Here is a 16,764-nt window from a genome sequence, read left to right as displayed (position 1 = left end):
CATCTTGCCAACCCAAATTTGTCACTGTCACCAATATGTTGTCGGTCCGTTGTATCGTTTTACAGCCTTTTACCAAATATGGTGTGTCATATCAGTTTAGTAACTCAGTTTCTTGTAACATGGGTTGCTGTGTGTGTGCTCGGCAGATCGCAGGTGTGGACTACGTGTACTTCATCCAGAAAAACACGCTGAATCGAAAGGAGAGGACGCTGCACATCGAGTCCCACAATGAGACCTTCTCCAACAGGGTCATCATCCACGAGACCTGCTGCTATTCGGTCAGTTGCACCTCTGCGTTGTTCATGAAAAGCAGCTTATCACACACATCTGAATATTCTCTGGATAGGTGGCCACAGAGAGCGAATATAACCATGATCCTGGTTGTTTAGGCGACACGCTTAACCCACTGTGTTGTATACAATCACTCACCTAACAAGGAAACACACATTCTGTGAAGCTGTTGTATGTCTGCTAAATAGAAAGCTCTTGCAAACACACCCATGTTAATGTTTCTGCTTCCTCCAATCTCTGCCCAGCTTCCTCACAGGAAAAAAAAAGCCATGTTTAAAGCAGCGCTGAGCATATTGCCGGCCTTGGCAGTCCATATCTCTGTGAATTATTCAGTCCTTTTACACTCCGGCTGCTGGACGCCCTCAAAGACTGATCTGAAACCAGCGCTGCTTCCTTTCATTCTAGCTGCTGCACTTTTGTGCACTGTCTATTCATGAATGGATGTGCTCTGAGTTAATGAGGTCAAGCACATTGTATTAGCCTCCAACCAACTAGTGTGCTAATTTTAGGTCCAGGACACACACAGAGGTTCTTATTGTGTGCTAACAGTAACTGGGAAGGACAGCTCTGTTCAACTGAGCTAATGAACCTGGCTAAAGCTGATATATTTTGGTAGCCAGGGGTAATGAAGCTACCAGCACGCTGCTTTCAACACTGAGTTGCACTTTTTTATAATGCGTAGTATACACCAAAATCTGTACGTTTTTTAAAGTCAGGCCTCACATCTGTAGAGCTTCCACAGCTGTGCTACACACTGAAACAAATACGACACTGATGATTTTCTTCAGTTTAGTCTGAAAGCAACTCTGTTCAGCTGTTGAGATTTTTCTTCATAACCTTCACACCACACACCACAGATGTGTGTACTCTCGTACGTTCGCATGCTGTTATTTTTAACTCCACGTTGTTTATGTGTAATGTGCTGGCTAATTTTACATGGACAGAGTGACACACTGTGTGAAGATTACTCTCTGCATGCGTCATCTTCTAGTGAAACCGGGTGTTCTGTACTGTACAGTTGCCATAGTAACATGGTGACCCTGTTTCTGCATGTGTATACAGTATAAAATACAACATGTGCTTTAATGTGTGTGTAAAGGTTCACCCGGAGAATGAGGCCTGGACGTGCTTCGAGCAGACCGCCAGCCTGGACATCAAGTCATTCTTTGGCTTCGAGAGCACAGTGGAGAAGATTGCTATGAAGCAGTATGCCAGCAGTATCAACAAGGTGTGTGTGGGGGTTGTTAGATCTAATGATGACATCTACATATTCACTGGTACTGTAAATCCAGCATAATGGGTGTTATTATGTGAAGTCTGGCGGTAAGAGGTTTCTGCTGCATGAGTCACTCAGTCCAGCTCATCCTGTAAATAAACTTGTATAATCTGTTAATGTGGACAGTCTTCTATTGTGGGCCCAGTCAGTTATCTACCTTCATTTGAGGTGAATGCGGGCCATGTTGAGTGTATTCCTTTAATTTAGTTCCTCTGTAGGCAGAATTTCAGTAGTCGATACCAATACCAGTAAATTTCCACATTTCTCGAAACTTCTTCGATACCACGATTAAGAAAAAAAAAATAGAACCCATGTGTTTCTAAATTTATTAGGCTACTTTATTAAAAAAAGTTAACATCAAACATTAAATTTAACATCAAACTTTCTTGTATTCAAGCTCCACTGAGCTTCAACAACTTCTCACACTGCACAGAATTTTAAGATTTTAAGAGCAGACAGACAGGTGAAGTAAGAACAGAGTTAAAATGGTAAGTATGGCTCAACACAAACACAAAGTGTTTGATTACTTTTATCCTTCAAGTAGTTCAACAAAAGAACTGTTGTTCTCATTTATTCACTTTTAGGCTGTTTTCACACAGACTGGTGCCAAGATGATACACTACTCCACTTTTCAGCTCGTACGTTTTGCGTTCATACACGTTTGTTTTTTTTCTGGTCCAAACCATCATGGATGTATTATGATCCAAATGCTGCACTACTGTCAGAGTGTCATGTTTCTATGACAACTGCCCGGAGAAAGACGCTGGTATACTGTCTGGTCCACGCCAGTCCCAACAGGGATCAACACAGGCAAAGTTGTATTTTAGGTACTCACAGTACCAGCAAAATGCAGGTACTGACGTATTTTTTGCGTGTTGGCATCAACTTGGTACTGGAGTATCTGTTCTTGTGACAACCCTATCCCTCTGTTTCCATCCCCAAGTTTGAATACAGCACGATGAAGGTATAACAGCAGTAGGGCGGCTGACCTGTTCTAGATTCCTCTGTTCCCTCCAGCTTTCCACACCCTGACTCTCATGCCTCCTTTTCTTGAACATATATTCCTCACAGGGGAAAGAAATCATTGAATTCTACCTGAGGGAGCTAGAGGACGAGGGGATCACCCAGGTGCCCCGCTGGATGCCCTCAGCCGCTTCCCTGCCCCCCCCAAGGCCAACCACCCTCTCCACCAGCCCACCTGACCCCCCCGAGCTCGTAGTGACGCCCGATGTTTCTGCTCCACCGCCCACCAGCGCCAAGGACAGCACTTCCCAAGACGCCAAGCAGGACAGCAGCGCGCTGCAGGCGGACAGCCTCACTGAGATTCTGGCTGGTACACCTGAAGGTGTGTTCCTGCACATCCCAGCGCTCGTCATGTTCACATTTTCAACCAGTGACAACAGTAGAGGAAAACCACAAAAAAGTTTGTTTTCAGTGTTGTAATTTGAGGTGTCATGTCTTTGCCTTGCAGACAAATTGGATGCAGATTATATCAAACGTTACCTAGGCGATCTGACCCCCATGCAGGAGAGCTGTCTGATTAGACTTCGCAAATGGCTTCAGGAGACACACAAGGGAAAGGTAACACGCTAATTTTCCACGTCCAGATTTTTTATCATCAAGTATACAACACAGAAAGTTAGTTTGTTTCAGACTTTGTATCATTTTTACTCTCCTAGCTACCAGCTACTTTTTAAAAGATTCTGTTCATTCATTGTGTTTGTGCTTGTTTCAAATTCTCTGCCTGCCATCCAGATCCCCAAGGACGAGCACATCCTGCGTTTCCTGCGGGCCAGGGACTTCAACATGGACAAGGCCCGTGAGATCCTGTGTCAGTCGCTGACCTGGAGGAAGCAGCACCAGGTGGACTACCTGCTGGAGACCTGGACTTCACCGCAGGTCCTCCAGGACTACTACACAGGAGGCTGGCACCATCATGACAGAGGTAGGCTTTGATGCACAACCACACTTCTCTTCATGTGAAAGCACATTTAAGAATGACAAGAAATGCACATAGAACCTTGAACCTTACAATTTTGACTTGCATAGACCTGCACCTTGGAGGAGGGTTAGTTTATGCTGTTAACTAGAGGAAGATCTCAGTTTCTTACTCTCTCTACCCACTTACACACAGACGCACTAGAGTCATTCTTAGGAACCTGCAGCTGTCAGCTATGGATGTGAATTAAACATGAGATCAATTTAGTGGCACCACTTGGTTACCCAAACTCACATACAGTCAAAATCTTCAATTTGATATGTCTGTGGATCCCTTATTTACAACAGGGGGGCAACTGTTGACAAAACAAATCAAATTCGAGTGGCTTCTAGTACTGTATGTTCCCACAACAGTCAGCAGTAAATCTTTTCATTTCATTCTCTTGTCAAGTGTTTTTATGGGATGAGCAGGACAGAACATGAAAGCATTCCTCAGTGTACACAGTCACTTACTGTCTCTCACAACTGAGGAACTCACAGGCAGCTAAAGCAGCGCAGACCCTTACACTTAACGTACAGGCCCCTCAGAATGTAAACAGCGTGATGGATGGTGTAAATGTTTGTTCCGTTCTTCTAGATGGCCGTCCACTGTACATCCTGAGGCTGGGCCAGATGGACACTAAAGGACTGGTCCGCGCTCTCGGAGAGGAGTCTCTGCTCAGACACGTACGTAACCCAAGCCACGACGCACTTGAAGTTTGCATTCACCAATGTGGGTCAAAACATTTCTAGGTCAGGCTGCTGGTGGTTGGATTACAGTTTAGGGCATTAGTGTGTGCTGGCAATGTCCCGACAAGTGTATTAACACCAGGATGTATACACTATAGGATATGTATAAATAGTCAGTTTATTCACAGTGCTGCCCTCACTGCAAGGACTGGGTCAGACCTGAGATTAACCTGCATTTTCAGGGATCTGATTACAAGCGGTCACAAGTACAGGACTGTGCAAAGGCTTTAGGCACTATAAGTGAAGTAAAGATACAGTGTCTTCAGTGTCTTCTGTCTCTTAATGTAATCCCAGACTGACTCCATAATGTTGAGATCAGGACTCTGTGGGGGGGGGGGGGCTGTACCCTCTTTTGCAGGACTCTGTCGTCTTCTTGTGATGGTATTGCATAATGGATAAGAATCTAAACATCTGAAGAGCCTGAAACTCTTGCACACTACTGTATGTCCATACAAACCTGCTTTAAAACGTGTCTCAATTGACCACATTTAATCAGATCTCACTTTGTCCTTTTATATGCAAATGAATGGGTGTGTGTTGCCCCCCACACACACACACACACACACACACACACACACACTCTCCCCACCTCACAAACAAGCAGGACAGGTTTTGAGAATGAATGCACTGTGCACAGCTCTCCCAATGAAATGCATTTTTATCTATTTAAAATGCAAAATAATTGTTGGTTTGTAATGAAAATGACTGCGACTGGGGCAGAAGAAGTGAGCCCCCTGACCCTTCACACTTGAACTGAGAAATAAACCACTTGTGATCGGATGATCAGAGATGGATGTTGATCGCCGGTTTGAGCTGGGCCACAGTCACTGGTTGTCTGAGAACTGTGAGCGCCAGGTGCGTGAAATCTAAGAAAGAGAAAAGACTGAAAGTTCATACTGTGTCTCTTTAGGTGCTGTCCATCAACGAGGAGGGACTGAGACGCTGTGAGGAAAACACCAAGGTGTTTGGTCGACCAATCAGGTAAACCATCATGAAGCAGTAACTATGATCATGTGTTAATCACTTATTCTATTTTATTCTATTTATCAGGGAAACGTCATTGCCAATATTGTCTAGTATTATCAGTTTCTCACATTTGTGGATTTACAGCTTTTCTCAGTTAAATATCTATGTCTGAATATCTTGTGATTCCTGGACTGTTGATAGAACGAAACAGGCATTTCAAAATCATCTTGGACACTTTTTTTTCTAACATTTTAGACTAAAATAAAATCCTAAATTTAGCATTGTGGAGTTTTTTTTTTTCAGTGAAACGTGATGGTGTGCTCTTAAGGTGGTAATAAAAAAGAGTGTGTTAAATAAGAATAAAAACAAGCAAGTCTCCTGGAAAGGTCAAATCATTTGTTCGTTTTCTGACAGTTGATAATTAAAACATCATCAGTTGTGGTCCTGAATGAAAGCAAAGCTACTTCTACTGTAAAAAATATTTGAATAGTTTTAAGTGCAGTTGTAGATCGATCGATTAAATATACTACTACTTTTATCACCAAACAGCATAGAAGCTTTTTGGATTCTATTCAGCTGTTGCAGGTGCACACACACACACAGAACGTGGAGTGTTATCTCCTCCAAAGTGGAAAGAATGTGCGAGGCTCCTCTCTGGGCGCAATGATTCAGATGGCGAAAGAAGAGAGAGTGGGAGAGAGTGAACAGAGATTGAATCTGTCGGAGGAAGTGGCGGGGATAAGAGCCGCGCAAGACGGCATGTGAACTATGAACGGCCGTCACGTCACAGCTCTCAAGCCAGAGCAGATAAAGTGAAAGGGAAGACGTGCCGGGCTCCAGAATTAGCAAGCGTTGCCATCACCACTTAAGCTTCACTTCAGAGTGACAGGTGCTAAGTGGTCAGAAAGAGGCTGCAGCCCAGTAGTGCATGTCAGTGTGTCTGTGTGTGTTACATGCAGTTATCCACACTCTAATCCTCTGACTTCCTGTCCTGTAGCTGTTGGACATGTCTGGTGGACCTGGAGGGGCTGAACATGCGTCACCTGTGGCGACCGGGGGTCAAGGCGCTGCTGAGGATCATCGAGGTGGTGGAAGCCAACTACCCAGAGACTCTGGGCAGACTGCTCATCCTGAGAGCACCCAGGGTCTTCCCTGTCCTGTGGACACTGGTGAGGACCAGGAGGCATGCACATTAGCTCCAAAAATATCTAGTCGTGCTTTGAGAGTGGTTCATCCACACTCTCATACACAGAGAACCTCATCATCACATCACAGCACACCATAACAGCTGTGTTGTTAAAAATATCAAAGTCTCTGTGAGAAACGGGAAGCTTAACAAACTGCTAACCGTCACCCACACAACACACAATGTTCTGTTCCTGTTATTCCACTGAATTCATACATTTCTGTCTGGCAATAACTACAATACATCCAGTTTGATGTGTCCATGACCCATATGCACTTCTGCTTCTGGCTGCAGGTGAGTCCATTCATCGATGAGAACACCCGCAAGAAGTTCCTCATCTACGCAGGCAATGACTACCAGGGTCCTGGAGGTCTGGTTGACTACATCGATAAGGAGATCATCCCTGACTTCCTGGGAGGAGAGTGCATGGTGAGCATCTGAAGATTGAAACTGCGAGGTTTTTTATTTTGAGAAAATGGTTTAGTTCAGGAGTTTCTGGGACACGACACGCCCCGACACTCTTCTCTCCTTCACTGACCTAATTCACATACGTGCACATGCTTCTTCTCCGCAGTGTGAGGTACCTGAGGGCGGTCTGGTCCCCAAGTCCATGTACCGCACAGCTGAGGAGCTGGAGAACGAGGATGTCCGCCTGTGGACGGAGACGATCTACCAAAGCGCCAGCATCTTCAAGGGAGCTCCACATGAGGTGAGGCTGAACACACAGCACCAGGGTGGGAGGGAGAATGCTAAGTATGTGGTGCTGATTTTCACAAGTGGAGGACAGGAGAACAGAGAGCTGCCTCATCTCTCTGATAGAGGTTTTGTTGCAACTTCTGCCACCTAGTGGTTGTTACACATAGATGACCATTTAAAGAGACATTTCAACATTTTGGCAAATTCCCCTATTGCAATAATCCCTATAGTCATAGGAGTAGGTTCATTACTTTTAATTGTTGGCGCATGCTGTTTTTAGATCGGTGGGGCAGAGACCTGAGCTCTGCACGGCGTGCAGTATTTTCGTTTTTCCCTCATCAAACTCACCAAATACACAATCCAGCAACTCCAAAACGCTCTGGTGGACAAGTTGACCACACTATGAGATAATAATGGAACGTTACAAGACGCAGTTGTTTTAGAGGCAAATATGTAGCCGGAACAGAGTATTTTCTTGTGATGTAATGTTACATAACGTTATTATCTCATAGCGTGGTGAATGTGAAGGTCACAACTTGTCCACTTGTTGGGTTGTGTATTTAGTTTGATGAGGGAAACGTTAGCTGAGCTGCTCGCACTGATCTAAAAACAGCTTGCACCGACAATTAAAGGTAATGAATCTACTGCTAAGACGAAAGGGATTATGGCAATAGGTGAATTTGCCAAAATGTTGAAATATCCCTTTAACGGGTAGGGAACACAGATGTGCACCAGATGTGGCACGGCTTTCTCACATAATCTGCTATTAGTGTCATGTTACATAATTCAAATTCATAATTCAAAAGAAAAATGCAACAATTGTATCGCTGTTGCCCCTGAAACGGCCACAGTCCACATTTTTAAATACACCATAAGGAACATGAACATTGATATAATCTCTGCCAAAAAAAAATAAGAGCACAAGCTTAGGTATCTCTTAGTTACAGTTTCTGTCTCTCCTCCCTCTTCTCGTTCCTCCGTCCAGTTGCTGATAGAAATCATCGACGCCTCCTCTGTCATCACCTGGGACTTCGACGTGTGCAAAGGCGACGTGGTTTTCAACATCTACCACTCCAAGCGCGCGCCCCAGCCGCCACGCAAAGACCCCCTGGGCGCACACGGCATCACCTCTCCCGGAGGCAACAACGTCCAGCTCATCGACAAGTCATGGACGCTGGGGCAAGATTACAGCATGGTGGAGTCCCCGCTCACCTGCAAGGAGGGAGAGAGCGTGCAGGTCAGCGCCCAGGATCACAAACTACACTTTTTTTTTTTTTAAACAAACTCCATGGCTCATCACTTTGATTAACGCCGTCCTCCTCTCCTCAGGGCTCCCACATAACCCGATGGCCAGGCTTCTACATCCTCCAGTGGAAGTTCCACAACATGACGGCCTGCTCGGCCACCAACATGCCCCGCGTGGACGACGTGCTGGCCACGCTGCAGGTCTCCTCGCACAAGTGTAAAGTCATGTACTACACCGAGGTGTTGGGCTCTGAGGACTTCAGGTTGGTATATCTGAGGGAGACTGTGTGTGTCTGTGTGAGTGAGTGACCGAAAGACAAAGACATACATTTGTGTCCATGCTATATACACGTGACCTGCGTGAGTCCATATTTTGGCTGTTTTCTCAGGTGTTCTACCATGATGTTATAGTTTTATTTCCATTATTCCTTTGATTGCTCATGTTTCACTCCTGTCTCCTTTCAGTTTTCCCCCTCTACAACCTACTACATAGCAACACGTATGACTTACGATTAAATACGTAATGCCGCTAAAACGACCTTATGAAAAGCCTCAGGAGCATCATGTGTTTTTTGTAGGCCCAGAGTTTTCAAGAGGATTGCTTCCCTGCCTGAGAAACTCCTTTTTAATCCTACTTTTTCTGTCCAATCCGCTTTTGTTCTATCTCTTACACTCCCCTCCCCCCTCTCCTCCTCCTCCTGTCTTCCTCCTGTGAAGAACCGCTTGCTGTGATGTGCAGAGTTTGTAAGTGGCTCAGTGTTTGCCCCTTTTCCTTTAGCTCAACCTCATCCCCCATCGCTGCTTTTGGCTGCTGATCTGAACGGCCCCCCTCCATGGCAGTCACGCTTCTAACGCAGCACAGAGATGCCCGTCTGCATCTGTTCTTGCTCATGATTTACAGTTTTGCATTAACAAGAATTTGACGCTTTATTCACACTGGAGAAAGAGTCCCTGCACTGAAACTACAGTCTAACTCACTGGCTTCAGTTACTGTGCTTGCATCACTAACAATATTAGCAATTTGAAATTGTGTTGCTTCCAGCACACTTGTGATCAGCTGCTGTATATCCAAGTATACACCCACACACACACACCCACACACACACACACACACACACACACACACACGGACAAACCAACACATGCACTTGTTTACCATCCTCAAAAAGACATTTCCTTGGTATTTGTTTTTCTCATCCACGTGTACTACCAACCTACTGAATCTCACCGTTTTTGCTCAGTTAATTTTGCTTTACGTTCGAAAACAACTTTGAGATCACCATCTAACTCTTTATGGTAGAGTCTAATGTGATGTTTTCCTAAAGATTTAATATTTAGTGTAGATCTGAAACACCTTTATACGAGGTGGTTCCTTCTTTTGTCATCTCTGTGATTTATTATAGGAAGTTGCATAGCAACCTATAAATACTGTATGAGATGCATTTTAATGCAATAGGACTCTCGCTCACGAGTCATGACCCCTTAAGCTTAATGGGATAGTTCAGCTCTTTTGAAGTGGGGTTGTACGAGCTACAAATGCCCATTAAGTACACTGAATTTTGAATTTGGATTGGATTGATGGAAAATGTAAAAGTATGCAAATGTACCTAATGTGATGCAATAGAATACCTAAGCATCCAGTGACCCGTGTGGCTCAGAGCTGGTCAGAACGACTCTTTGTACTCATCGTTCGCCAATAACAACAGAGCAATATAAATATGATCATAATACTACTACTGTAAGGATAAGTCAAAGATTAGTTGCCAGGCACAATTCTGCTCTACATAATATTAACATTTTCCAAAGTGAAGTGAAGAAGAGTTATTGTTCTGTCATATGTTCCTGCTGTCATATTTGACTTTCTGAAGTATTATGATTATGTTTGCCTTTCCTTTCAGCTGTTAATACTAGACATCCTAATGCATAATCATATCTTATCATGAATTATGTAGATACACTCAGTGTATTAGGTACATGATAAATCCTCACTTCATGAAGATCATGAAGTTCAGTTTTCATACTTCATCAGAGTCTGCAGCTTGTGGTGCTGTTGAACTGTATTGCAGTGCAGTGTTACAAGCTGCAACAGGACTCCTGTATTTGTTAGTTTTAGCAACATGTACCTAATAAATCTGCAGCTGAGTGTATATGATTCATTGAAGACATGAGCTTCAAAGACTGTCTTGGCAAAAATGTCCATATTGATTTCTTATTGACTCTTTGCTCCAAAAAATGTGCCAAGCCAAGCAGCCTCCTACTACAAACTGTAACAAAACTTGTTTTTGCTTAGTCATACAGAACGCAATGCAAAAAGAAACAAGGCACAAACAAGAAAAATAACTCTATGCTTTGCCATAGGCAGCCAAACCTTCAAACATGCAAAGAAGCCAAAACAGCAAAAGCTGGTTTGGATTTGCATGCAAGGAGTTCTGCCACTTTCCTCAACAAAACACACTCAACTCCAGTCGCAACCATCGCCCCAGAAAGTATTCCTAGTAAAAGAATCAGTGGAACGTAGTAGTAACGAGTATTTGGCATTTCAATCTCCTAATTCTCTTTTTCCACACACTGTGGGTTGCTGCAGCCTATGGCGGAGCCTCAGTCTTATGTGCCACACACACACACACACACACAGACAGTGTGAATTAAATGCCCTCCAGTAAGTTTGATTTGGCTGCATGGTTGGTTCTGCATCACAAGCACGAGTCGTGCACCCCAGAATGCGTTCACGATCAGACCGAGGCTGCGCACGTGTTGCATACAAATAACCTGCTGTGTGCCCCCTCCACGTCTCACATGTTAATCCTGTTCTGTCTCTTTCCACAGGGGTTCAATGACCAGCCTGGAGTCGAGCCACAGCGGCTTCTCCCAGCTCAGCGCCGCCACCACCTCCTCTAGCCAATCGCAGTCCAGCTCTATGATCTCCAGGTAGAAAACTGAAGAGAAGGACTAAAAACATCCCCCCACCCCCCACTGCCTTTACCATCAACACTGAAGCCAACTCTTCTCCTGCCCCCGCCCCCTTCCTCCAATGCGTCTTTGGACTCTGATCCTATTGCACAGCCAGTCTGTATGGAACTGAAGCATGCTTGCACAAACAGAAGACAAAGAATTTAAAAACCATCTGAGGCAAAAAGAAAAACAAAACCAGACTGTACAATTTAAAGGGCTGATTTTTGCACAACGGTCATAGATTTCTCGTGTCTGGCACTTTCTGACGGGCAGCAGTTTGAATCATTGAACATGTTTGTTTGCATCATGTCGTGCGCATGGTAGACAAAGTGAAAGGCGGAGAGTTGGGTCGAGGTGCCAGAAGCTGAACGAAGCAATATTCTCATCATGAGAGCGACAGGACTGGATGACGACCCTGGAGACACTGTTACATTCATTGCATTTACATGTATATCCACAGACGGTAATGAGGCGACGCATACCTCACTCATGTGCGTCTGCTAGAAAAAAGAAAAAAAAAGACTACATGTGCTGTTACATTCACACGGACATTCGATGACTTGCAAAAATTGACAGTGTTTGCCATATTGTTACCAGAGATGTTTGTCCGTTCTGGTGAACTGTTTATAGGTCAAGTGGGCGGGGTCAACTCTTTAGACCAGGTTGGACCATCACCTGCATATATATTTTTACAAACTGTAAGGAATCAACGGAGCGGGTGGAGCTCAGCGGATCACGACGACGCAGGCGGTGTCATGAGCGTTCTGACATGCGTGTCATGTGGCGTCATGCGGCACAGCCCCACCCGTCCGTCTCAGGAGGGCTCAATCACACCTTGAAAAGCATTTGACTATTTGACCTGGGTCCGACTCTTAGCGAAGTAAATCCGCTAGAAGCAATAACACAAGTTTGACTTTTTACTGTGTGAATTATTTCTATTTATCATGAGGGTTGTACGTGGAGGATCATGGGTGCTGATTTGCAGATGACCATTTTGTCGTGTACAGGCAGACGAGTCAAACTGAGCCAGTAAAACCGCTAAACTCCGTGGCATCTACATTATCACGTTATCCTCTCTGTTAACCATTTTGTCAGGAGAGACACAAATTGAACTGGCCAGATTTCCTGCTGGACACAGACGGTTTATTATCCTCTTCAGTAATCAATACCCAGAATCAACCGCAACTTTGTTTGCTTCATGTCCGGCGTCTGCACAATTGAGGAACTCAAGTCAAAGTCAAGTCATCGAGGAGATGCCTTGTCGCTGATATGTGAATGTGCTACTGATTGGTTCGCTGGCGCTGACCAATGAAATGCGCGAACCTGGAGGGTCGTGGTGTTACTGGGCGGGACCGCCATCGTTGTCTTTGTTTCTCTTTCAGAGCGACGTGGGTCCTGGTGTGCTTTGGGGACGAATGTTTGTGATTTATCATTTGATGGCGCGCCAGTAGACAACATATTGAAACTGTACATGTGTTAGTGTCGGTTGGAGTTTGTTACTGTTTTTTTCAGAGATGAGTACTTGATGGGGTGAAGCGGTGTGGTGTGTTGCTGCATGCTCACATGGTGATTGGGTTTACAGATTTATTATTTAAGAATAAAAAGATAGCCATTCTAAGAGCCATGTGTCAATAAATACCATTTTAGCCTTCGTAAGCATTACTTAGAAATGTACCTGCTTTTTTTCAAGGTCACCACTGTAATAGATGAGCGATTGTGAATTGAATGAACATTTCTAAATGCAACACATCCATGCAACAGATTTTGTTTTTGTTTGTTTTTAGTTTTTTTGATACAGTTTATTTGGTTAATAAGCACCGATGACTTCACATAGATCGGACTCCCTGTCGAGGGCAGAAATGATCACTGTTGCCAAGAGTCATCGGCTGCTGTTGCCATGGTAAACGAGTGCAGCTGATAGCAAAAAGAAACAAAAACGACAAAAAACACAGATGAGATGGAGACTTGCTCCTGTACTAGTTCTGGCCCGGCCTGTTGTTGTTTTTTGATACATGAAACTGCTTGTTTTTAACTGTAAATGAAAGGTTAACATGTGGTCACTGTTTGTCATTAACTGCAATAACATGAAATGCTTTACTGAGAAAAGGACCTCCTCAGATTGAGGGCTATTAGGTGTGTGTGATGGTATAAAAGGATGAATGTCAGGAACAGTGGCATAAAACACATGCCTGTAAAGTGTGTATTAACACTCCTTCTGAACCCTTAGGGCCAGAGTGTGTCTCCACTCGGCCTCTTCCGCATGTCTACAACCACACAACTAACCTTCCCTCACTCGGTTATTTCTCCAGGAGGCTTTGTTTCCTTTTTCTTCAGTGGTTCAACCGATGAAATAAGCAGCATCACTGCAGACCTAACTACTACAACTATATTTCCTTCTCTCTATCTACTCCTTGTCATTTGTACTCTCCTGTTTTGCAGTTTTGCTTTCAAACACTTCATTGTGTATATCTTAGAAAGCAGAGTGGACCTTTTGATTGAAGCCATAGGCATATACACTGAACTCTTTTCATCAAGATCTCATTGGCAAATGAGGGCTATAAGTGTTTGTCTTGACCGGTCAACACATCTGTCTGTGTCCCTGCTTCCTTTTCTCACATGGTTGCATATCTTCTCTTTACCTTGGTGTGAAAAATTATGTAAAAAGTACATGTTTGAATTAATGAGAATACGGCGCCTTTACATGTTTTGAAAACATTAAACTTGAATAATGAGAAAATACATGCTATTGTGTCGCATTGATTTACGTTTGTATCTGTGAATTTGCTGCTTTTCATCATGTGATCATGAACTAAAGGTTTCTATATTTCAGAACACAATAGAGAATATCACATATTAAAAAAAGCGCATGACCAAACGTTAGTCAAGTTTTTCCATCATTTTAGATGACCTGTCTGAATCTTCTTTGGGGATTAATAAAGTCTTTATTATTCTTATTCAGTGCTTCTGTGGGTAAATAAAGGTCACATCAATTCTGTATTTAGACAGACCTGCTGATTCTTTGCAGTGCAGACCACATGATAGAGCAAAGCAACACTATACTATAAGCACCTCATAAGCAGTTGTCATTAAATGCTATTATCTAATTAAAAACCTGATTTTCCAGAATTTAAAAGCAGTAAGACCCAGTTCCACAGCAGCCAGATAAAACTTGATCTGCCAATTCTTCCTGCAAATATGATTATCATGGGATTTCATCATGGCATTTGAAATGTTTTCTATAACTACATGTGATTTGAAGAGGTGAGGTATTGATTGATTCATTGAAACTTTTATTTATCCCCACAGTGAGATTCAGGTGTCCGAAAACAGCAACAGTAAAAAAAAAAAAATGTGCAAAAGCTGGTACGGACGCAAGTAAAGGTAACACTTTACTTGAATAGGTATTCATAAGATTGACATAACACTGTCATAACCAGGACATAACAGCTGTCATAAACATCAATGAATGGTTATGACAGCTGTCGTTAAGTGTCATTCGGTAAGTTATGTCACTTTTAATGCAAAGTTGACATTGTTTGAGATGTTTTTGTTCTGACAACTTGACATAAAGACAATTTAAACTGTCATAGCAGACCTAATTGCCAAACTTTAAAAAATTATGTCAAGTTCTCATTACAAGGACATCTCAAACAATGTCAACTTTGCATCAAAAGTGACATAACTTACCGAATGACACTTAACGACAGCTGTCATACGTATTCATTGATGTTTATGACAGCTGTTATGTCATGGTTATGACAGTTTTATGTCAATCTTATGAATACCTATTCAAGTAAAGTGTTACCCAAGTAAAGTACGTTTTTGTTATTGTAGTTCCTATTCTAAAGTTATGTAATGTAAAATGTATAAGTTATTACCCTGCTGTTTTTATGGAGATACTGCATATTTTGTTAGGCTACATATTTCGTTTTCAAAAATCAGTGCAATGCTTATATTCTGAATTCTTTAGTGAGACTGACTAAGATCTTAGAAGAAGTAAGTAATAAAGAAAGAAAGAAAACAACAAAACAAAACATGGTGTGTTGCTGTGCCCCTATGAACCACTAGATGTCAGTATTTACCCTCATAACACCACGGCGACGTTTGGCCATAGACTGTAAAAGCGTTTGGCGCAGGCTCCGCCCTCATAGTGACGTCACAACCAGGAAGCACAACATCTTGTTTGGTGTTCACGTTGCTTGTAACGAACACTTCAACACCTAAGTTTCTGGGCTGAGCGCGTGTCCGGCGGGAAGACACTGATGTCCGCGGCTCCTGCAGAGGATCTGGTCCAACAATGGGAACGGTCAGACGCTTTTCTGTCTCAGAGACGAGCTGTGTGTGTGTGTGTGTGTGTGTGTGTGTGTGTGTGTGTGTGTGTGTGTGTGTGTGTGTGTGTGTGTGTGTGTGTGTGTGTGTGTGTGTTGTAACTCTGCCAGCAGCCATGGAGCTGTGCCATCAACTCCTCAGCAGCCATTGATTTGAGAGTTTGTCAAGACAAGACCATCGATAGAACCAATGATTCTGAATATGTCCTTAAAGGGATAGTTCAGCATTTTTGCACAAGCGGTGTTTTCTGTTTTGATAGGAGCAGAGTTCAGCTGACATATCATCAGTGTGTGACCCCTGACCTTAGTCTATCTTACAGTTTCTGTCACCAACAATCACAAAGTCTACCTCATGTCATGACCCCTGTCTCAGAGTAGAGTAGGTTTGTGTAGCTAAACTCTACTGTAACTTAGCTACAGTAGATTGTAGTCTTTATTTTTGTTTATTTGACTGGGACAGTGCACATCAATGTACATATAAAAACATGTAAATGTGCCGGATTGTAGCATCGATGCTAATTTCCATCCGGAGTCCCAGAACATAAAAACAATACAGTGACAGGAGAACACAGTTATATACACGACATGACGAAGCAGACAACAAGATAAAAAACAGGTCAGATAATCAGGCCAGTAATGGAACCTGGACAGTTTGGGAAATAAAGTGCAAGGTGCAAAAGTGCTGGGCCAAAGTGACAAGTGCTAGAGTGCAGGAGTACATGGGTACCAAGTTGTATTGCACGGTGCCCTAAAGTGCACTCAGTTTAAAGTGCCAGGTGTATTGCATTGCATAGCGCATCGGATTAAAGTAAAAGTAAAATTAAAGAACGACATGGTATGTTATCTACATATTATAGCAACTAAACATTCTATCCATCCATGTTTCCATTGCTGTCTGTAAGAAAGATTTGGCAAAATATGCTTTAAGTCAGACAATCCTGTCTTGTCTGTATGTAATTTTGATGAATGAAATTTAAAATATGTCATGTATTCCATAGTTTATTTTATTATTTACTTTAAAAATACCTTGCTAGTTTAAAAAAAAAAGAAAGAAAGAAAGAAAGAAAGAAAAATAAATATCCATCAGTTTGGGCTGG

At 43.1% G+C, this 16,764-nt stretch overlaps 2 protein-coding genes across 3 annotated transcripts in view; both read left to right on the top strand.

Annotated features, from left to right (window-relative positions):
• The window catches only part of LOC146991407 (SEC14-like protein 1), a 34,259-nt gene extending 20,181 nt beyond the window's left edge, over nucleotides 1-14,078 (top strand). Inside the window, exons 4-17 of one of the 2 annotated variants that reach the window (XM_085769333.1) lie at nucleotides 147-278; nucleotides 1,391-1,519; nucleotides 2,639-2,912; nucleotides 3,039-3,148; nucleotides 3,323-3,512; nucleotides 4,143-4,231; nucleotides 5,205-5,275; nucleotides 6,258-6,429; nucleotides 6,741-6,875; nucleotides 7,021-7,155; nucleotides 8,128-8,379; nucleotides 8,472-8,650; nucleotides 9,105-9,131; nucleotides 11,214-14,078. In XM_085769333.1, the coding sequence (XP_085625459.1) occupies nucleotides 147-278; nucleotides 1,391-1,519; nucleotides 2,639-2,912; nucleotides 3,039-3,148; nucleotides 3,323-3,512; nucleotides 4,143-4,231; nucleotides 5,205-5,275; nucleotides 6,258-6,429; nucleotides 6,741-6,875; nucleotides 7,021-7,155; nucleotides 8,128-8,379; nucleotides 8,472-8,650; nucleotides 9,105-9,131; nucleotides 11,214-11,319 (2,001 nt within the window). In that variant the 3' untranslated portion in view covers nucleotides 11,320-14,078. The remainder of the gene's footprint in view (nucleotides 1-146; nucleotides 279-1,390; nucleotides 1,520-2,638; nucleotides 2,913-3,038; nucleotides 3,149-3,322; nucleotides 3,513-4,142; nucleotides 4,232-5,204; nucleotides 5,276-6,257; nucleotides 6,430-6,740; nucleotides 6,876-7,020; nucleotides 7,156-8,127; nucleotides 8,380-8,471; nucleotides 8,651-9,104; nucleotides 9,132-11,213) is intronic. The other variant, XM_085769409.1, reaches the window with a different exon arrangement.
• A 1,409-nt stretch (nucleotides 14,079-15,487) lies between these two features.
• Nucleotides 15,488-16,764, top strand: part of LOC146991406 (endonuclease V-like) — a 92,394-nt gene continuing 91,117 nt past the window's right edge. Inside the window, exon 1 of the mRNA XM_085769201.1 lies at nucleotides 15,488-15,645. Within this exon, the coding sequence (XP_085625327.1) occupies nucleotides 15,602-15,645 (44 nt within the window). The 5' untranslated portion in view covers nucleotides 15,488-15,601. The remainder of the gene's footprint in view (nucleotides 15,646-16,764) is intronic.

This window comes from Trachurus japonicus, chromosome 1 (genome assembly GCF_045865225.1).
Source record: "Trachurus japonicus isolate A0001 chromosome 1, Traja_1.0".
Taxonomy (NCBI): Eukaryota; Metazoa; Chordata; class Actinopteri; order Carangiformes; family Carangidae; genus Trachurus; species Trachurus japonicus.
Note: the sequence above shows the minus strand (reverse complement) of the source record. Positions and strands in the feature narration are given on the sequence as shown.